Raw genomic sequence first — 22,412 nt, 5'->3', positions numbered from 1 at the left:
ATTCGATTAACCACTTAAAGAAGAATGTCAATCCTTTTCAAACTCTTTCAAAAAACTGAAAGGGGCAGACCCTTCAAAACTCATGTTACAAGGCCATCATTATCCTCATACTGAAGACAAATAAGGCCACTATAAGAAAGAAAACCAAGGCTGGGCAGGGTGGCTCACCCCTGCAATCCTAGCACTCTGAGAGGCCAAGGCAGGTGAATCACTTGAGCTTTGAGTTCGAGACTAGCCTGAGCAAGAGTGAGACCCTGTCTCTGCTAAAAATAAAAAATTGAGGGGCGGCACCTGTGGCTCAAGGGAGTAGGGTGCCGGCCCCATATCCAGAGGTGGCGAGTTCAAACCCACCCTGGCCAGAAACTGCAAAAAAAAAAAAAAAAAAGAAAGAAAAATTGGGGCAAGGGAATCATCCAATCCCCCAAGAGTTTGAGGTTGCTGTGAGCGATGATGACATCGTACTCTACGGAGAGTGACAAAATGAGACGGAAGGGAGGGTTGGAGGGAGAGAGGGAAGAAGGAATGAAGGAAGGAAGGAAACCAAAAACTATTACTCAGACAAAGATACATGCAGAAATTCTCAACAAAATACTAGAAAGCAAATTCATAAACACATAAGGATTATACACCATGAACAAGCAGGAATTCTACTTGGGATGCAGGGATGCTGCACTGTACAAATCAATAACACAATAAACTACAATAACTGTATAAAAGATATCCATCACATGATCATCTTAAAAGATCTGTTTGAAGCATATGATGACATTTAATACACTTTTTTTTTTCTGTCTCATTTTGTCGCCCTTGGTAGAGTGCTGTGCCATCACAGCTCACAGCAACCTCTAGCTCTTGGGCTTAGGCAATTCTTTTGCCTCAGCCTCCCAAGTAGCTGGGACTACAGGCACCCAACACAATGCCCGGCTATTTTTTTGCTGCAATTTGGCCGGGGCCGGGTTCAAGCCCGCCACCTTCAGTATATAGGACTAGCATCCTACTCACTGAGCCATGGCGCCACCCAACATTTAATACACTTTGATAATAAAAACTTGAAACAATGTATGTACAAAGATAATGATGATCATGTATAACAAGTCCTCGGTTATCATTATATTCACCAGTAAAATGATAAAGGTTTTTTCTCTAGCACCAACAACAAAACAAAGATGCTCCATCTTGCCACTTCCATTCAGCATAACACCGTAAAATCAAGACAGAGTAATTAAGAAAAAGAAACAAAAAGTATTCAAAATTGAAACAAAGGAGTTAAAGTGATGTGAGCTATGACAACACAGTACTGTACCCAGGGTGACTGAGACTCTGTCTCAAAAACAAAACAAAACAAACAAACAAAAAGGATTAACAGTAAATGTAATACCAGAAACTATATAACTTCAAAGTGATAGCTTAGGGAACAATCCCTTTGACATTAGCCTTGGAAATAATTTTGTCGATCACACCAAAATAGCATAAGCAACAAAACAAAAAACAAGTCAGGCACAGTGGCTCACTCCTATAATACTAGCACTCTAGGAGGGCAAGGCAGGTAGAGACCAGCCTGAGCAAGAGCAAGAACCCCGTCTCTAAAAAATATTAGGACATTGTGGAAAGTGCCTGTAGTCTCAGCTACTGGGGAGGCAAGAGGATTGCTTGAGCCCACAAGTTTGAGGTTGTTGTGAGCTAAGATGCCAGGGCCCTCTACTGAGGGCGACAAAGCTATACTCTGTCTCAAAAAAATAAAATAAAAACTCTGTATGGAAAGTAGTACATTGAACTATTTTACACATGTACAAACTATGCAGGTACAATCTAAATTTCTTTTTTTGTTTTTAATTTCAGGTTAATGTTGAGGGTGCAATTTTTTTTTACAATCTAAATTTCTGATCTTAGTTCAAGCTAGGGAAAAAAATGAAGTAAAATACATAATTACATCTTTACAATAAATATTTTTAAATTAAATACATATATCTAATATGTCATATGTAATTTAGTATTTAATTAAAAAAGGATTTCAGCCAGGCATGGTGGCTCCTGCCTGTAGTCCCAGCTATTCAGGAGGCTGAGGCATAAGGATCCCCTGAGCCTAAGAGTTGGAGGTTGCTGTCTTACTCTACCCAGGGCAAGTGTTAGATTTTGTCTCAAAGGAAAAAAAAAAAGAGAGAGAGAATTTGTACTCCATTAAAATTACAGAGTCTCAATTTCTGTAAAAAGAATTGCCTCTGAAACATCCATAAGATTGGAAATTAATAAAACAAAAAATATTTGACATCTATCTATCTACAGTATTTCTGAAATTTCTGAACAAATATCATTATGTTCACTCCTACATCCACACACTTCTGGCATGAGACAAAAACAAAACTTAGTAAGTGGTGGAACATAGAGGTAGTCAGAAATATGCACAGAATTTCTCCCAACCCCCAAAGGAAAGGAAGAGCAGGCAGATCACACAAGCCCTCAAGGCCAAGGGCAGGACTTTAGCTCTCACTGTGAATTTGACTGAAGATCACTAAAGCATAAAGGGAATCCTCAGATAATTTTTTTCACAATCTTAAGAAGAATCAGTCCTCAGATAATTTAAGAGCATAAGAAAGATGTCCTTCTATGACAGCAACACAAATAAACCTTGACTTACCAAAATAAGCTTCGGGGCAGTGCCTGTGGCTCAAAGGAATAGGGCGCTGGCCCTATATGTTGGAGGTGGCGGGTACAACCCAGCCCCGGCCAAAAAAAAAAAAGAATGTATAGCTTCGTATCACAAGAGCTTCTCAACCCACATTTTAAGGTCTGGCTTTCTCCTTGATCTTTAGACATCTCACCTGCATTATCTGCTTCATTCGCTCCCACCTACCTGAGTGTCTGGCTACTGTCTCCTCTCTCTTCACATTCCAGGGCTCTTCAATTTGTGTCAAAAAGGTTACCAGGTCCAGCTTAGAGATGGCAAGTTCTACTTTATTAGAAAAAGACACATGAACATTGCTTGTTCTTCAATTTCTAACTTAGTATTATACTCAGAAAAGGACATATTATAGAAGATTCTAGAAAACTATTTTCCAAAATACTATTTCTTGACAGCCCCAGTAGAATATTTAGAAGGCATTTTAATTTTGTGGATACAGTACTTCACTTTTAAGTATGACTGAATCAAACATAAAAAGAAGGCTTTAGATTTTAAGGTGTAGACAATAATATTTTATGTCACTGAATATCCAGAATCACCACTAAACTAGAGTAAAACTTGCAAAACACCACCAAAAAGAAGGTAAATATCAAGGTCAAACAGAAGATTTCTTTTGTACATCAACAAACCCCCAATTTTTTTGAAAGCAGGAATATAAAATTCATACAAAGCACAAGCTCCCATGAGACAGTCTACAAAGGAAACACTGTAAAACACTTTTGGTATAGCAAATATTATGGAGATCAGTTATTCTCACCCAGAGAGACCAGGTTTCTGTAGTTCTCTAACATCACATCCCTATACAAATTCTGCTGAGCAGGGTCCAGGTATTCCCACTCCTCTGGAGAGAATTCTATGGCCACATCCCTGAATGTCAACAGTCCCTGAAATGAAAATAAATACATAAATAACACATTGACCACATGGCCTTGGGCAGAGTTCTTAGAGTCTAGGTATTCTCACTCCTCTAGAGAGAAACATATGGCCACATCACTAAATGTGAACTGTCCCTGAAAAAATAAATAAGTATTGGCCTTGTGACCAAGGGCAGAGCACTTAATTTGATCTAGAATAATATGAGAGGTTTAAGAATCCTTGCACAGAGACATGAGTGACCTGAATTACATAAGTAGATACATTCTAACACACTGATATTCCTTGAGATAGTCTCCACTTCTGTGGAAATAATATATCATCCACAAAATTAATACAGATACCATGCTTATATAGAATATAAAATACATCTAATATTAAAGCATCAACACAGAAATATCCATCTGTGAGAGCTATATGTACATCATACAGAATCAGTTGTGTATATTCCTTAGATGGAAAAGTCATAATGAGTTAGAAGCATGATGTCAAATTTTATTGTGTACAACAATAAACTGGAGATCTTGGGGGATTTTTTTTTTGTTTGTTGGTGTTTTTTGTTTTTTTTGCAGTTTTTGCCCGGGGCTGGGTTTGAACCCACTACCTCCAACATATGGGGCCGGCGCCCTACCCCTTTGAGCCACAGGCACCACTCGGTGTTTTTTTGTTTGTTTGTTTGTTTTTTAAGACAGAGTCTCACTTTATCACCCTGAATAGAGTGCCGTGTTGTCACAGCTCACAGCAACCTCAAACTCTTGGGCTCAAGAGATCCTCTTGCCACAGTTATCACTGAAGCAATGAAAAGTGCTTGCTCAGCGTGGTCTTAAACTTCTGAGCTCAAGCGATCCATGTGCCTCGGCCTCCCAGAGTGCTAGTGTTACAGGCATGAGCCACCATGCCCAGCCTCCACCTCAAATTCTGAAGATGCCAGGAGCACTGACAGAAAGAGCTGAAATGACTGACTTGAGGTCCTGTGAAGTTACTTTTTATAGAAATCTGCTCTAAATGTTCTAAAAGAGACTGTGGATCCCAAATAGGCAGAGAGACAATTCTGTCTTCAGAATTTGAGGCATCAAATAATATGGGATCTGGAACAGCTGCTCACTCCTAAAAGAGCATTTGAACTTTATGAGAAAGGCTGAGTGTGGTCAGGCATGCAACCATTACTGTGAATAAGTTGATTTAATATAGTTAGATTAAATATCTTTTAAATTTCAATCTATTCCATGGTTCTGATCTAAAATAATTATTTTGCTTAATTTAAACTATTAGATCTTTATAAATAAACCTCTTTCAGAATAAAAAAAAAAAAAAGAAGAAGCACTTTGCTACACAACTGTGGGCTGTGAGTGGAAGCCCCAGAGGAAAAGATCCCTCCAAAGTAGTTAATCTTCAACTGGGATGTGGTGTGAAATTTATTTTTATTTTTTTATTTTTTGAGACAGAGTCTCACTTTGTTGCCCTAGGTAGAGTGCTGTGGCATCATAGTGGCTTGAAAATTTTTAAAGATCATTAATTAGGGCCGGGAACTGTGGCTCACACCTGTAATCCTAGCATTCTAGGAGGCCAAGGTGGGTGGACTGCATGAGCTCACAAGTTCCAGACCTAGCCTAAGCCACAGCAAGATGCCATCTCTAAAAATAGTCAGACACTGTGGCAGATGCCTGTCGTCCCAGCTACTCGGGAGGCTAAGGCAAGAGAATCACTTGAGCCCAAGAGTTTGAGGTTGCTGTGAGCTATGACACCATAGCACTCTACTGAGGAGACAAAAAGAGAGACTCTGTCTCAAAAAATAAAATTAAAAATAAATAAAGATTATCAATTAAATTCTTTTCGAAAGAAGTTCAAAGCACAGTAAGTATATTCTTTTTTTACCCTTTTTTTCTGATCAACATAATTTAAGTATGCCACAGTTTACCTATCATGGCTCTAAAGTGAAGCCTGGCAGGAAACTTATGTTTATATCCCTATATATAAACTCTGGACAGTACTTCAGAAATAAAAACGAGAAAATTACCTCCAGTCCCCTGAAAACTGTAAAACTATCCACATTGTAAGAAAGAAGACTGTTTTATCACATAACTAAACCAGAATGTGATGTACATCATAGGCAATGTGCTAAGAGATTGGGAAATAGGAAAAAAGTCACCATAATTACTCTTCAAGCAGCACTTGTCATATGTATAATAAATCTTGAATTCATCTGGTAATTGGAGAGCTCTTTCTGTTTTGGCTATTTTGAAAAGAAATTTGAATTTGCTATATTCAAAGAGAAAATACACTTCTCTTGTCTTTATGACAAGATGTGGATTTGCCACTTGGAGCTGGGTGCCTACTGAAGGTGGGCTCCTACTTTCGTACAAGAACTGTTGGATAGGGCTCTATCTTCCTGGCTATTTAAATTTCAAGGCATGAGATCCCAGATTCTAGGAAAAGATACTCCTGAATCAAAAGAATGACAAAATCCCTATTTATGTGCTAAAATAATTTGCATATATTTTGAAGAGGCATAGAAAGAATTTTAGTCAGAGAGGAGCAAAATTCCTTCTCACATTTTTAGTTTTCAGAATTAAGTCTCAGATTTTTTTTTGAGACAGTCTTACTTAGTTGCCCTGGGTCGAGTGCCACAGTGTCATCATAGCTCACAGCAACCTCAAACTCTTGGGGTCAAGTTATCTCCTTGCTTCAGCCTCCCAAGTCGCTGGAGCTATAAATGCAGGCCACAATGCCTACCTAGTTTTTCTATTTTTAGTAGAGACAAGTCTCGCTCTTGTTTAGGTTGGTCTCAAACTTCTGAGCTCAAGCAATCAACCCACCTCAGCCTCCCAGAGTGCAAGGATTACAGGGGTGAACCACCGTGCCCAGCAAGCCCAAATGTTTTTTTCATTTTTTAATTTTTTTGTAGAGACAGAGTCTCACTTTACCACTCTCGGTAGAGTGCCGTGGTGTCACACGACTCACAGCAACCTCCAACTCCTGTGCTTACGCAATTCTCTTGCCTCGGCCTCCCCAGCACCTGGGACTACAGGCGCCTGCCACAACGCCTGGCTTTTTTGTTGTTGTTGTTGTTGTTGTTGCAGTTTGGCCGGGGCCGGGTTCGAACCCACCGTCCTGGGTATATGGGGCCGGCACCCTACTCACTGAGCCACAGGTGCTGCCCAAGCCCAAATGTTTTTGAAGTTTATGTGACTTGAGAAAACCTTTCTGAAAATATGACTAGTTTAATATTATTGGTTTAATAAAAGCAATGTCTTCTGAATGATCAGCAAAATAATTAAGCCTAGGTAGAGTGCCATGGCGTTATAGCTCACAACCTCCAACTCTTAGACTCAAGCAATCCTCTTGCCTCAGTTCCTTCTATTTTTTTAGTAGAAATGAGGTCTTACTTTTTGCTCAGGCTGGTCTTGAATTGGAGCTATCCACCCACCTTGGCCTTCCAGAGTGCTAGGATTACATGTGTGAGCCACCATGCCAGGCTGGGATAATTTCTGAATAACATCTAACGCAAAAACATTAATTACTAAGAATGAGTTTGTTTATTTATTTATTTATTCATTTATTTAGAGACAGGGTCTAACTATGTCGCCCTTGGTAGAATGCCATGGCGTCACAGCTCACAGTAACCTTCAACTCTTATGCTTCGCAATTCTCTTGCCTCGGCCTCCCAAGTACTTAGGACCACAGGCGCCAGCCACAACACCGGCTATTTTTTTGTTGCTATTTTTTTGTTGTCAATGTTGTTTAGCAGGCCCAGCCAGGTCTGAACCCGCCAGCCCAGTGTATGTGGCTGGCGCCCTAACCACTGAGCTATGGGCACCAAGCCTGAGTTTAATCTTATATACTTCTGGCATCTTATTTCTGAGAAAAAATAGTTAGATTTATTAATAAATACGTCTTGTTGCACACTGAAAATTAGTTCCATTAGAGTGCCTATGTTTCTAAAAATTACAAACATGGATTCATAAATTCTTACTGTGTAACAGATGGTTAAAGTTTTTTAGTTCTTAGATTTTTCACCATGAATTAAGGTTACTCAGACTTAGGATTCTGACTAACATATGGTAACTAAACCGAGAAACAATTCTATAAACAGAATGTATGAAGAAAAAAATGTGGGTTTTGGTGAAAAAAGTTATAAAAATAGACATTCGGATGTCTGACATACAACTCACAAATGGAGGCTATCACAGGCAATAACTAAAAATGTAGTTGTTCCAACTTACAAACACGTAAGAACAAACCTGCAGAACCTATCTTGTTTGTAACTCGGAACTACCTGTACATGAATAGTTTCTGTGACACAGAAACTAATCTAAGAAAAATTAGGAGAGAAGCCACTTACTTGGTTAAAAGGTTCTAAAGATGAACATGGATTTAATTTTCTTTATGATGTTTTAAGTTGGCTCTTTAATGGAATAGGGATTTTTGTTGTTCTGGCATACAAGTTCTCTTTTTATAATTTTTTTTTAATAATTTTTTATTTATTTATTTATTTTTGTAGTTTTTGGCTGGGGCTGGGTTTGAACCCACCACCTACAACATATGGGGCCAGTGCCTTATTCCTTTGAGCCACAGGCGCTGCCCTCTTTTTATAATCTTTATGTGCACTATATTTCTACTATTAGAATTATTAATGCCATGTGTCTCTCTTGTCTCACTTCTTCAAAGAAAATTAAAGTCATGATATTATGAAGACTAAAGATAATATATGACAAGTGATGGCAGCCAGGTAAACCAATAACTTAAGTCTCATTTTTGCCACTCTGTAATACCATTCTGATGTAGCTTTGGGGCACTCAAAATTCCTCACTTAGGACATCTCCCCTCTCCCCGTCACCCCAAATGGGACAGGACTGTGTGAGAAAAAGCCCGCTCAGTAACAGTGGACACCTTGACACTCAGGCAGTAATCATCAGTGCTTTCAAAAAGAATTTTGGTCAAAATGGGAAAATTGAAAGAAAATGAACCTTTTTATTTGAGAAATACACACCTCCTCTAAATTATCAGGCCCAGAGAGTCACTGGAATGAGGCAGCAGTCCTGTCCCACTCCATCCCTTGACCCTCAAGCTAAGTAACCATGTCTTGAAACTGCTTACTATGTGGACTCTAGACTTACTGACACCAGAGGTAACAATGCCATACCCTGGACACCGTAACTTATACCCTATAGGTCAATCAGTAATCAATGTTTGAGTAAATCAATGAGAATTCTGGACAAACTTTTATCAGCCCAATCCTTTTCTCTTTTTTCTTTTTCTTTTTTGAGACAGTTTTACCTTCGCCCTCAGTAGAGTGCTGTAGCATCACAGCTCACAGCAACCTCAAACTCTTGGGCGTAAGTGATTCTCTTGCCTCAGCCTCCCAAGTAGCTGGGACTACAGACACCCTCCAGAATGCCCGGCTATTTTTTTGTTACAGTTGTCATTGTTATTTAGCTGGCCCAGGCCAGGTTCAAACCTGCCAGCTTCTGTGTATGTGGCTGGTGCTGTAACAACTGTGCTACGGGCGCCGAGCCTCCTTTTCTCTTTTTTGCCTTAAAAACAGGCTTGTAAAAAAAAAAAAAAAAATGGAGCTCATATCCAGGATTACTTGGGTCTCAGTATTCCAGGCAGCTGTCCTAAACTTAGCTCAAGTAAACTCTTTAAAATTTCATTTTGTGCCTAAGTTTCTTCTTTAGGTTGATGGAATTTATGAAGTGATAGGACTTGAAAACAAACAGGAATGATATTGTCAACAATATCATAAAATAAACTTGAAATCACATCTCCAAGTAAACTGGGGAGTAAACTGGGTGACCAACAGATTCAGACAGCAGTGTGTGCCCCACAGACTAAGGCCAGAAAACATGAAAAACATTTTGAACATAAATTTAACAGTATATTAATGGTAACTTAAGTTAATAAAAACTTAAAAAAGGAAAAACCCAGGAATACTCCGCTGCATGACAAATAGATGGTTGAGCCACAAAGAACAATAAAAAGATGTTTGGTCACCTCTAAGGCAATACACCAGAATTGACTACAGCTTATTTCTTCATGTGGATGGTGAGTCTATTAGAGATTATGTTACCTTTTTTTTTTTTTTTTTGAGACAGAGCCTCAAGCTGTCACCCTGGGTAGAGTGCCGTAGCATCACAGCTCACAGCAACCCCCAACTCCTGGCTCAAGCGATTCTCCTGCCTCTGCCTCCCAAGTAGCTGGGATTACAGGCATCCGCCACAACGCCCAGCTATTTTTTGGTTGCAGCCATCATTGATGTTTGGAGGGTCCAGGCTGGATTTGAAACAGCCAGCTCAGGTGTATGTGGCTGGTGCCTTAGCCACTTGAGCCATAGGCACCAAGCCGATGATGTTACTTTTTAAATTCAGCAAATAGCAAGGCATTTTGGCATGCTCCTGTAGTCCCAGCTACTCAAGAGGCTGAGGAGGCAAGAGGATCGTTTGAGCCCAATTCTTTGAGGTTGCTGTGAGCTAAGACACCTTGGCATTCCACCCAGGACGACAGAGAGACTCTGTCTCAAAAAAGAAAGAAAGAAACAAACAAACAAAAATAACAACCCAGCATAAAACAACCAACATACTTCAAAAATCATCTCCACTTCTTCAGACCATAACACTCAAGCTACTCATATACAGGGTGGTCATAAAGTTCTTAAATTGCACACAAACTTTATGGCCACCCTGTATTTGTTTTTTTGAGACAGAGTCTCAATATGTCACTCTTGGTAGAGTGCCGTTGCATCAGTGCTTACAGCAACCTCAAATTCTCAGGTTAGCTGGGACTTTAGGTGCCCACCACAATGCCCGGTCATTTTTTGGTTGCAGTTGTCATTGTTCTTTAGCAGGCCCGGACCGGGTTCTAACACGCCACCCTCTGTGTATGTGGCCAGCACCTTGCCAACTGAGTTATGGAGTCTCCCCCCACCCCCTCTTTCTTTTTTTGTTGTTGTTAGTTTTTGGCAGGGGCTGGGTTTGAACCCGCCACCTCCGGCATATGGGGCCGGTGCCCTACTCCTTTGAGCCACAGGTGCCACCTCTTTTTTTTTTAAGACAGAGTCTCACTCTGCCACCCTCAGTGGAGTGTGGTGGTGTCATCTCTCACAGCAATCTCAAATTCTTGGGCTTGAGCAATCCTCTTGCCTTAGCTTCCCATGTAGCTGGATGACAAGCCTCTGCCACCACACTCGGCTAGTTTTTTCTATTTTTAGTAGAGACCTTGTCTCACTCTTGCTTAGGCTGATCTCCACCTCCTGAACTCGAGCGATCCACCCGCCTTGGCCTCTCAGAGAGCTAGGATTACAGACGTGAGCCACTAGGCCTGGCCCTATCTACTCATATTGTCAACCAAGAAAATAAAAAGCTTAAGCTAAAAGCATGGTATAAATTTCTTAAATACTTAGGCAAGCAAAAATTATAGGGCAGAAAACTTTTATAAAATGCTCCTTCCATGGCTGGTGTGAGCAGGTGGAAACCTGCAGTGGAGGCTCCCTGGGAACAAATAACTGGGTCTTAATGACCTCCTATGCTAGGCCCAAGATTAGCCTTAGCTGGGTGGGAGTCACTGGGCTCAGAACTCTGGTTTTGGTCAGGGTTATTTACATAATTTTAAATGAGAAAATGCAGTGTTTAAAATAATCCAGCATAATCACTCAAACTCAGTGTTTATTAGATGAAAATAGATTCTGAAGGGGAAAAAACCTTAAACAGCAAGTGTTTTTCCTCTGTTCTCACATCACAACAGTCAACACAGAAGATGTCTGTGAACAAAGGTGTGAGGACCGTTCCTTACCAAATAAACAAACAAACTAATCAATCTAACCAATTTTGCAGGAAACAGTTGAGTGTCCTCAAACTCAGTCAGTTCCACCACTATCAAACTGCAGATAGGGATGGGTACAAGGTTCATGCTTTTGCCAGAATCACCTTCCAGAACACTCCACATGTTCAGTTCAGCTATCTGGAAACTCCCCAATCACTCTCTCTCTCTTTTTTTTTTTTTTTTGTCGAGGCAGAGTTCTACCCTGTGCCCTGAGCAGAGTGCAGTGGTGTCGTACCTCACTGCAACCTTAGAGTTCAGCTGTGGGCATCCTGCTGCCTCAGCCTCCGAGGCTGCTGGGATTACAGGCACTCGCCGCTGCTGTGCCCAGCTGGGCTGGGTTTTTCCATTTTTTTCATGAGTCGGGGTCTCACTATTGCTCGAACTCCTGAGCTCAAGCAATCCTCCCACCTCAGCCTCCCACAGTGCTGGGATTACAGGAGTGAGCCACCATGCCCGGCTGTTTTTTTTATGGAAGCTTTATTTTATAGGTGTAATTAACAAAACCATAGGTAACTGGTAATCAACTTAACCGTAAGTCTCTTCTCCCCAGATGTTGGAGGTAGGACTGGGAACGTGGCTGGATCCTCTGGCAACCAGACTCCCATGCAGTGGTTTCTAGGGACTTTCCACAAATCCCTTTATTTACACAACCTCATTCTGATTCCACTTGAGGGTTGTATAAACAAAAGAAAAACTAAAACAAAAAGACCCCATAAACTCAAGTGTCTAAAAGGGCTTTTTGTAAATAACACAAGACTTTTTTTTTTTTTTTTTAAGACAGAGTCTCACTATGTTGCCCTCTTTAGAGTGCTGTGACATCCATCATAGCTCACAGCACACTCAAACTCCTGGCCTCAAGTGACTTTCTGGTCTCAGTCCCTCACAGGCAGCTGGGACTATAGGCACCTGCCACAATGCCCAGCTATTTTCAGAGATGGGGTCTCACTCTTGCTCAGGCTGGTCTTGAACCCCTGAGCTCAAGCAATTTGCCCATCTCGGCCTCCCAAAGTGCTAGGATTACAGGCGTGACCCACCACACCCAGCCTAATAACATAAGACTTTTATATTTACTGGTCAGGAGCTACTTCAAAAACAAAGGATATGAAACCAAATAATCTTTTTCTTTTTTTTTTTGAGATAGAGTCTCACTATGTTGCCCTTGGTACAGCTCACAGCAACCTCAAACTTTTGGACTTAAGCGATTCTCTTGCCTCAGCCTCCCAAGTATCTGGGACTACAGGCACCCACCACAATGCCCAGCTATTTTTTTGTTGTAGTTATTGTTGTTTGGCAGGCCTGGGCTGGGTTTGAACCCGCCAGCTCTGGTGTATGTGGCGGATGCCCTAGTCACTGAGCTACAGGTGCCAAGCCAAAACCAAATAATCTAATTAAAGTATTCTTATTGCTCTAATCACTTAGGAAACAGCAAGGCTTACAGGTGCTGAGGGCCAGGAACCATGAAAGAAAAAATATATATCTATCATGGCATGACAGAAATTACAAGCTATTGAAATGTCAAAGCCCAAAAGAAAAAAACAAAACTACCAATCTTTCAGACAATAAACAGGTCATTTATTTATTATTTTCCTGATAACAAATCATTTAGTAAAACATCAAGGAGTTGCCAAATTCCATCTTATAGAATTGAATATTAAACTCCAACATACAAATATCAGGACACAAAATAGAATTATCCACTGTCACAAATTCTCCACTCTGCAAAAAAAAGAGAAAAATGGATGTTTTGGTGAAAGTTTTTTCTAACACAGTTTCCTATGGAAATGTATTAATTTTGCTTTAACCAAAATGGAAGAGAGATTTTTTTCTTCTATTTCCTTTCCTGGGTAGTGCTTCCACACCTAAGCTCTGGAATTCCATTTACAGTCACCTCTAAATAAAGAACAGAACTGACAAACATACTACACTCAGTTCAAATTAGAAAAAAGGTAAACAAGAATTTTTAATGAATGTAATATATGACTCAATTGTTTTCTGAAATCTGTATTTCTCTGAAAATCTACATTTTCATATCTTTCAAGCTCTACTACTAAAATTCATTTTAAAGTTGATGAAAATCTCCTTTGAAATAAGTGAACAAATCTTTTCAAGGTGAAAAGCCCAGATTGGGGCAGTGGTAATAAGAATATAGATATCTATGATGTAAGTGCCAGGTCATGCCATCCTATAACTTGAGACATCATTTTACCCTATTCTGCCCTACTGGATGACCACACCCCAGGAGACAACAGGTGAACTGCACTGTGCCCTTGCCCCACTTTGTGCCTGACATGGATTTTGCTTTGCAGGTTCTTTGTTTTGAGGCAGAGTCTCACTCTGTCGCCCTGGATAGAGTGCCGTGGCCTCATAGCTCCCAGCTCTTGAACTCCTGAATTGCCTTAGTGCAGGAGTTCAAGACCAGCCTAAGCAAGAACAAGACCTCAACTATGCTAAAAATAGACAAACTAGCCAGGCATTGTGACAGACATCTGTAGTCCCAGCTACTTGGGAGGCTAAGGCAAGAGGATGGCTTTAGCCCAAGAGTTTGAGGTTGCTATGAACTATGACACCATGGTACTCTACCAAGGGTGACAAAGTAAGATTCTGTCTCACAAAAACAGAAAAAAAGGGAACAGAAGGAGAGGATGGAGGAAAGGGGAGGGAAGGGGGGGAGGGAAAGACAGAAAGAAACCTAAATAAGAGTCACTTAGACTGAACTGACACTAGTGTCTTGGGTCCCTACCTAATAGTATGACTATCTAACCCAGAAGACACCCACCTGTTGTCACCTGTTGTCAAATAAGACAACTACATAACGGTACCTGAGCAATTACAGAATTGGTTTTACTTCCTCAAATACCTTATAAAAACCTTTCCTTTAAGTCCTTCAGGTAGATCACCCAAACAATCACAGTTGAGAGCTCCACATTCATAAATTGCTGTCTTCTCTAATAAACTCTTTATTATTATTTTTGTTGTTGTTGCAGTTGTCATTGTTGTTTAGCAGCCCTGGGCCAGGCTCGAACCTACCTGCCTTGGTGTACTGGCTAACATCCTAACCATTAAGCTACAGGCGCCGAGTCTTTTTTATTTTTTTTGGAGACAGTCTTACTTTGCCATGGTAGAGTACCGTAGCGTCACAGTTCACAGCAACCTCAAACTCTTGGGCTCAAGTGATTCTCTTGCTTCAGCCTCCCTAGTAGCTGGTACTACAGGTGCCCGCCACAACGCTCGGCTATTTTTAGAGATGGGGTTTTGCTCTTGCTCAGTCTGGTCTCCAACTCGTGAACTCAGGCAATCCACCTGCCTCAGCCTCCTAGAGTACTAGGATACAGGCATGAACCACCACTCTCAGCTCTAATAAACACTTTAATAGTTTTGCCAAATTCTTAGTTTAATCTTTACCAGGAGGAAAGACACCCCCCCCCACAGACCCCACGGACCCTAGCTCCTTTCATGCGTGAACCCGTGACACTGAGTTGGCATTCTCCCCTGAGGACCCTGTTGCCATTACCACACAATCTGGGGGAGATGCAAGGCTCTGGGTGCAGAGCAGCACAGAGAGGGTTTTGGTCATGGCCCTGGAGATGGTGTGGCAGAGCCAGGAGGCCTTCCCTGCTTCCTGGAAGGCCCTTGCCGCCAAGACCCAACATTGCCGTACCTGCCCAGATACCATTAGGTATTGAAGGTAGGCATGTTATTGCAAAAAAAAAAAAAAAGAGAGACAGAGTCTCTCTCCATTGCCCTGAGTCACTCTGGATTGAGTGTTTAGGATTATAGGCGTGAGCCACTGCAAAGGACTGTTGCAAAAAATCTCACAGGTGAGGGCGGCACCTATGGCTCAGTGGGTAGGGCGCTGGCCCTATATACCGAGGGAGGCGGCCCTGGCCAAACTGCAACAAAAAAATACCCAGGCATTGTAGCAGGTGCCTGTAGTCCCAGCTGCTGGGGAGGCTTTGTGGCAGGTGCCTGTAGTCTCAGCTGCTCAGGAGGCTAAGGCAGGAGAATCACCTAAGCCCAGGAGTTGGAGGTGCTGTGAGCAATGTGACGCCATGGCCCTCTACCATGGCCCACTACCAAGGGCATAGAGACTCTGTCTCTACAAAAAAAAAAGTAAAAATAAAATAAAAATTTAAAATATTAAAAAAAAAATCTCATAGATGAAGACAGAATAGCCAAGAAAACTCTGAAAAAAAAAAAAAAATGACTGGCCAGCCCTTTGAAATACACTAATTGAAACTAACTAAAGGCAGAATACAAATGTCTACATACAATAACTAAGAAAATGCCATGAAGGCTACGTTGAACAGTTTGATGAGAATATTTCAGATTGTATATGAAACCAGCACACTGTACCCCTTGATTGCACTAATGTACACAGCTATGATTTAACAATAAAAAAAAAGTTATTACTAAGACATATTTACAAAGAAAAAAAAAGAAAAATTGAGATCAGCAAAGCTAAAATTTCAGAACTAGACCAAAGTGCATAAGACAGTGTCTTTTTTGGCTTGGCGCTGTAGCTCAGTGGTTATGGTACTGCTAGGGCTGGCAGGTGCAAACCCTGCCCGGGCCGGATAAACAACAATGACAACTGCAACAACAACAACCAAACAGCCAGGCATTGTGGCGGGTATCTGTAGTCCCAGCTACTTTGGAGGCTGAGGCTGAGGCTGAGGCAAGAGAATCGCTTAAGCTCAAGAGTTTGAGGTTGCTGTGAGCTATGACATTACAGTACTCTACAGAGGGCGACATAGTGAGACTGTCTCAAAAAAAGGTGTCTTTTCGTTGTAAAGAAGTATATTTTCTAATACATTACATATTTTTGGTTGGATTTACAAATGTTCAATCATATTAGATGGAGAATATATGAAACAGAATCATATGTAAATATAATTGTGAGAATGGGAAAATTAAGTCTGCATAAACACTTTCTCAGACTTAAATAGAAGAAAGGGAAGGCAGGTATTAAGCCTGTAGCCAGGGAACACAGGCCCTCCTTCAACTTTGGTTCTTCAGTGAGTCCTAGTTCTAACATCACCTTTATCCAGTGTAACTGTTAAAATTTCATTCAGGCTGCAAGAGACAGAGAAGGAGAGAATACTTCATACTGGATACTGTATAAACAACAGAAATCTGTTGCTCAGAGTTGAGTAATCTGCAAAGTCCAAGATAAAGGCACTAGCAAACCTGGTGTCAGGTGAAGGGCACGTCCCTCTTGCTGTGTCCTCACATGGCAGAAGGAACAAGGATGCTACCTTCAACTTTGTTCACAAGGGCACTAATTCTATTTGAGGACAGTCTTTCTGGCTTAACTACTTCCTCCAAAGGCCCACCACTTAACACTGTCACACTGGGAATTAAGTTTCCCCATATGAATTCAGAGGGGGGAGAATAAGAACATTCAGCCCACATCAGGAAGTTGATAAGCAATAAAAAGTATAAGCATGGTACCATTAATATTTGGGATGTGGAATTTCATTTTCCTACCACAGAGGGAAAAAAAAAAAAAAGATTCATTCTTCACAACCTAAAACAAAATTAAGTTTTGTTTATTTAGCTTTTTTTTTTTTTTCTTAAGACAGAGTCTCACTTTGTCACCCTTGGTAGGGTGCCATGGTGTCATAGCTCATAGCAACCTCAAACTATTGGGATCAAGCAATCCTCTTGTCTCAGCCTCCCGAGTAGCTGGGACTACAGGAACCCACCACAACGCCTGGCTATTTTTAGAGAAAAGGTCCTGCTCTTGCTCAGGCTCATCTGGAACTCCCGAGGTCAAGCAATCCACCCACCTCAGCCTCCAAGAGTCCTAGGATTATAGGCATGAGCCATCACACCTGGCCAAAAACATCAAGTTTGATAAGGTTAATTCTAGCAGGTTATATCAGAATTTTTGAGATTTCTGGGGTAGAGGGCCCCAGAGTTCCTTCCTATGACATTTTCACACAAATTACTCCTGCTCAGACACAATTTGGAAGTGGATAAAATGTTTTGAAAATAAAGAAGGCTGATTTATGCATATTAATGAACAATTACTCAAACAATTGCTAAATCAGTAGTGCTCTGCTGAGGAAGGGAAAATAATCTCAAATCCACAGAAGCATAATTTTCCCTCAGACAGGAGACTCCTCCCTGAGCCATTTTCATCTCTTATTCATCATCAGAGTCCAGCAAAGGCACACACTGCTCTGCAGCCCTACCACACAGGCTTAACTCGAGAGTCTGACCTCAGAAGGTGACAGATGAGCACACTCTGATCAACAGAAACCCTGCCTATTTTAATAATCCCTTATGGGGTCTAAAATATTTCCTGAATCCATCTACCAGATACAGATAAACTGGAAAATGTGGACAGAAGCTTTGATTCTCAGTGGGACCTCTGCCCTGTACCACAAGCTTCTCTAGAAATACAGTATTTTCATCTCTCCCGAGAGATCTCAATCTCAGGGTATTTCTCCAACATTTTCATAACTAGTCCTACTCATTCTAACTTAAATGTAGTTCATACTTTATATACTAAGTCCTCTTCTTATATTTTATTGTTTACTCTTTGACTTCTTTCTTTCTTTTTTAGACAGTGTCTTACTATGTCCCCCTTGGTGTAGAGTGCTATAGCATCACAGCTCACAGTAATCTCCAACTCTTGGGCTTAAGCAATTCTCTGGCCTCAGCCTCCTGAGTAGCTGGGACTACAGGCACCCAGCACAACACCTGGCTATTTTTTGGCTGCAGCTGTCATTGTTTGGCAGGCCCCGGCCGGGTTCTATCCTGCCAGCTCCGGTGTACGTAGCTGGCGTCCTACCCACTGAACTACGGGCACCGAGCCTCTTTGGCTTATTTCTTTTTTTTTTCTTTTTGAGACAGAACCTCAAGCTGTTGCCCTGGTAGAGTGCTGTTGCATCACAGCTCACAGCAACCTCCAACTTCTGGGCTTAAGCGATTCTCAGCCTCAGCCTCCCACGTAGCTGGGACTACAGGCACCCGCCACAATGCCTGGCTACTTTTTGGCTGTAGTTGTCATTGTTGTTTGGTGGGCTTAGGCTGGATTCGAACCCGCCAAGGTGTATATGTCTGGCACCTTAGCCGCTTGAGCTACAGGCGCCGAGCCTCTTCGGCTTATTTCTAAATATGACTCTTCAAACTTAGTGTTTCATGTTTTTCTGACATTATTTTGATTTTTTATTTTCCCTACTGTATTTATTTATCACACAATTCCAACATCTGAATTTTATATGAATCTATTTTCTTCTAACCTTTCATCCAGTAGCTTATACCACATTTGTGATGTCTCCAGTCAGTTTATTTCTGTTTCTTCTTCTTTTTTTTTTTTTTTCAAATTAAGTTTTATTTGTTCTGTTTTGAGAAATCTCAGAATCACAGAGGATACATATCAATTGAAACAGGTAGGCTCTGTTGTATTTCTGTTTCTTCTAATGCCTGCTGCAAGCTGGATAGAACCCATGTGAATGTGACATAATTGTGATTTGTCAGGGAATGAAGGAAGTACTTGGTTTATAGTCTGATTACACCTCTCAATTGCTTCCTTTATGTAATTTTGTTCCTAAGAAGTACAGTAGAACCTCTGTAGGTTGACCACCCAAGAAACTATAACAAACTAGTCAACATACAGAGGTGGTCAACATGAGGAACTAGGCCTAACGTACTGATACATACATGTGGAACAGGTCCAGTCTAGGAAATTAAGGAGGTGGTCAACTATGGAAATTCTACTATATATAATTTTTTTCTGTCAACACAGATATCCACAGTGTACACACGAGTAGAATATTTTACATGGACATTTCCTGGCGGACTACAGCACCTCATAAAACACTGCAATTTTTTTCATTTGGAACATTTCTTTCCTTCATATATACCATATATAGTAATAATAATTTGTAGAGCAGCAGTTCTCAACCTGTGGGTCACAACCCCTTTGGACTGTATTAAAGGTTCATGACATTAGGAAGGTTGAGAACCACTACTGTAGAGGGTAATTACTTTTCACAAGTAAAATTTTAGGTTATAGTGTATGCAAATTTTAGACAGATACATTCCATTTCAGTAGATGGCCAGAATTATGGTCTTTATATCACCATGAGCTAATAGGGTATAATCATTTTTTTTTTTTTTTTTTTTTTATGTCTAGCAGGCTGGGCCAGGTTCAAAGCCACCAGCCCCGGAGTATGTGGCTGGCGCCCTAACCATTGTGCTACGGTTGCTCCCATACCAGGGTATAATCATACGTGGAAAGATATTACTAAATGATCACATCAATCCACAATTTATATACTCATTTCACAAAACCTAAAAAGTAATACATTTTGATATTTGCTTTAAAAAAGTTAATGACATTTTAAGCCAACAACATTACCAGTTTAAATAATTTTCTATCTACTAAAAAATAATATATATCTCATGTTTTCTGAAGAATAATGCTGTCCATTTATCTGTTTAATGAGACTAACTTTCTAATAAAATTATTTGATAGTTTATGTTCATTTACTTACCAAATATTTTATTTCTATAACTATTTTAGCATCACCTAACATTATAAATGTATCAATATATCACTGTCAGGGCCGGGTGCACAAGGAGGCTGCAGCAAGAAGATCTCTTGAGCCCTAGAGTAAGAGGTTGCTGTGAGCTATGACACCATAGCCCTCTAATGATGGCGAGTGTGAGATTCTGTCTCAAAAAATATATATATACATATATATCATTGTCTAACAATTGTTGTATTACACATTTTAAACTGTTAGTAATTGGGTCTATATATGTAAGTGACTTACAATACTAATCTAGTATATACAAAGCATAATTATTGATCATTCTGATTCATCACATTTTCATTTGTTCATACAGTCATTATTTACTATTTATTTAGTATTTGTCTTCTTAAAATTTATGCTTTATCCTACAACAGAGATGATTTTGGATCATTCTATTACATTGTACTCCCTCTATTTTCAGGTTTAACTGTGTAGAAAAATCTAAAAACATAAAATACTACAAATTTGAAATGAATACGTTGATACTGGTAGGCACAAATTATCCAAGTAAATTCAAAAAGAATAATTAAGTTAAAATCTTTCCACAAAAAGAAGACTAGAGTCACTTTCCATGACAGGTAAATTCTACTATGTATTTAGTGAAGAATTAATGCCAACTCTTCTCAAACCTCTCCAAAAAATAAAAGAATATTATTGGCATACTTTCCAGCTCATCCTATGAAGTCTATATTACACCAATACTAAAGCCAGACAAAAGCATTCAAGTAAAGATGACTATGGAATAATATCCAGGATGAACATGCACACAGAAGCCCCCCTCCCAAAAAACTTGGTAAATTTAATCTAGCCACACATAAGAATGATTATATATCATTACCAAATTGAATTAATTCACAAATGGAATGTTGCCTAAAAATTCAAAACTCGGGGGCGGCGCCTGTGGCTCAGTCGGTGGGGCGCCGGCCCCATATACCGAGGGTGGCGGGTTCAAGCCCGGCCCCGGCCAAACTGCAGCCAAGGAATAGCCGGGCGTTGTGGCGGGCGCCTGTAGTCCCAGCTACTTGGGAGGCTGAGGCAAGAGAATCGCTTGGGCCCAGGAGTTGGAGGTTGCTGTGAGCTGTGTGAGGCCATGGCACTCTACCGAGGGCCATAAAGTGAGACTCTGCCTCTACAAAATAAAAAAGAAAAAAAAAATTCAAAACTCGGGCTCGATGTCATAACTCAGTGGATAGGATGCCGGCCACAGACACCAGAGCTGGTGGGTTTAAACCCAGCAAGGTCCTGCTAAACCACAAGGACAATTACAACAAAAAAATATCCAGGTGTCGTGGCAGGCGCCTGTAGTTCCAGCTACTTGGGAGGCTGAGGCAAGAGAATTGCTTAAGCCCAAGAGTTTGAGGTTGCTGTGAGCTGTGATGCCAAGGCACTCTACCAAGGGCGACATAGTGACACTCTGTCTCACAAAAAAAAAAAAAAAAAGAAGAAGAAGAAAAAAATGGCTCAGCACCCATACCACAGTGATTAGGGCACCAGCCATATACACCGAGGCTGGTGGGTTGGAACCTGGCCCGGGCCAGCTAAATGACAATGACAACTACAACAAAAATACAGCCGGGCATTGTGGCAGGTGCCAGTAATCCCAGCTACTTGGGAGGTTGAGGCAAGAGAATCACTTAAGCCCAAGAGTTTGAGGTTTCTGTTAGGGCGACACAGTGAGACTCAGAGTGAGACTTGAGTGAGACTCGAAAAAAATTCAAAAATCAATCAATGCAATACACAAACAGAAGAAAGAACAAAGACACTTTTAATAGGCACAGAAGACTATGTGTCGAATCCAGTACCTATTTATGACTAAACTCCTGCAAACCACCAATAGAAACCTTTCTAGACCTGCTAAAGGGAAACTATAAGAAATTTAAAGCTCGGGTGGCGCCTGTGGATCAGTGGGCAGGGTGCCGGCCCCACAAGCTGAGGGTGGTCGGTTCAAACCCAGTCCCGCCCCAATTGCAACAAAAAAATAGCCGGGCATTGTGGGTGGCGCCTGTAGTCCCAGCTACTCAGGAGGCTGAGGCAAGACAATCGCCTAAGCCCAAGAGCTGGAGGTTGCTGTGAGCTGTGACACCATAGCACTCTACCGAGGGCGATAAAATAAGACTCTGTCTCTACGAGAAAAAAAAAAAAAAGAAAGGAAGAAATTACAGCTAACACCATAATTTATAAAGACTTTATAATAGTTTTGGAACAAGAATGTTCATTTTCCCACCCTATTTATCATAGTGATGGAAATATTTTACTCAGGAATTACATAAGAAAATTTTTTTTTTTTTTTGAGACAGAGTCTCAAGCTGTCGCCCTGGGTACAGTGCCATGACATCACAGCTCACAGCAACCTCCAACTCCTGGGCTTAAGTGATTCTCTTGCCTCAGTTTCCCAAGTAGCTGAGACTACAGGTACCGGCCACAACGCCCTGCTATTTTGTTTTGGTTGTAGTTGTCATTGTTGTTTGGCAGGCCTGGGCTGGATTCAAACC

At 40.8% G+C, this 22,412-nt stretch overlaps 1 protein-coding gene across 3 annotated transcripts in view; it reads right to left on the bottom strand.

Annotated features, from left to right (window-relative positions):
- LOC128572417 (zinc finger protein 267-like) overlaps positions 1–22,412 on the bottom strand; it is a 50,084-nt gene that overhangs the window by 11,541 nt on the left and 16,131 nt on the right. For 2 of the 3 annotated variants that reach the window (XM_053572398.1, XM_053572396.1), the window contains exons 2-3: positions 3,438–3,564; positions 2,852–2,950 (exon numbers count right to left, since the gene is read on the bottom strand). In XM_053572398.1, the coding sequence (XP_053428373.1) occupies positions 2,852–2,950; positions 3,438–3,471 (133 nt within the window). In that variant the 5' untranslated portion in view covers positions 3,472–3,564. The remainder of the gene's footprint in view (positions 1–2,851; positions 2,951–3,437; positions 3,565–22,412) is intronic. The other variant, XM_053572397.1, reaches the window with a different exon arrangement.

This window comes from Nycticebus coucang, chromosome 20 (assembly GCF_027406575.1).
Source record: "Nycticebus coucang isolate mNycCou1 chromosome 20, mNycCou1.pri, whole genome shotgun sequence".
Taxonomy (NCBI): domain Eukaryota; kingdom Metazoa; phylum Chordata; class Mammalia; order Primates; family Lorisidae; genus Nycticebus; species Nycticebus coucang.
This window is presented reverse-complemented; position numbering and strand designations above follow the sequence as displayed.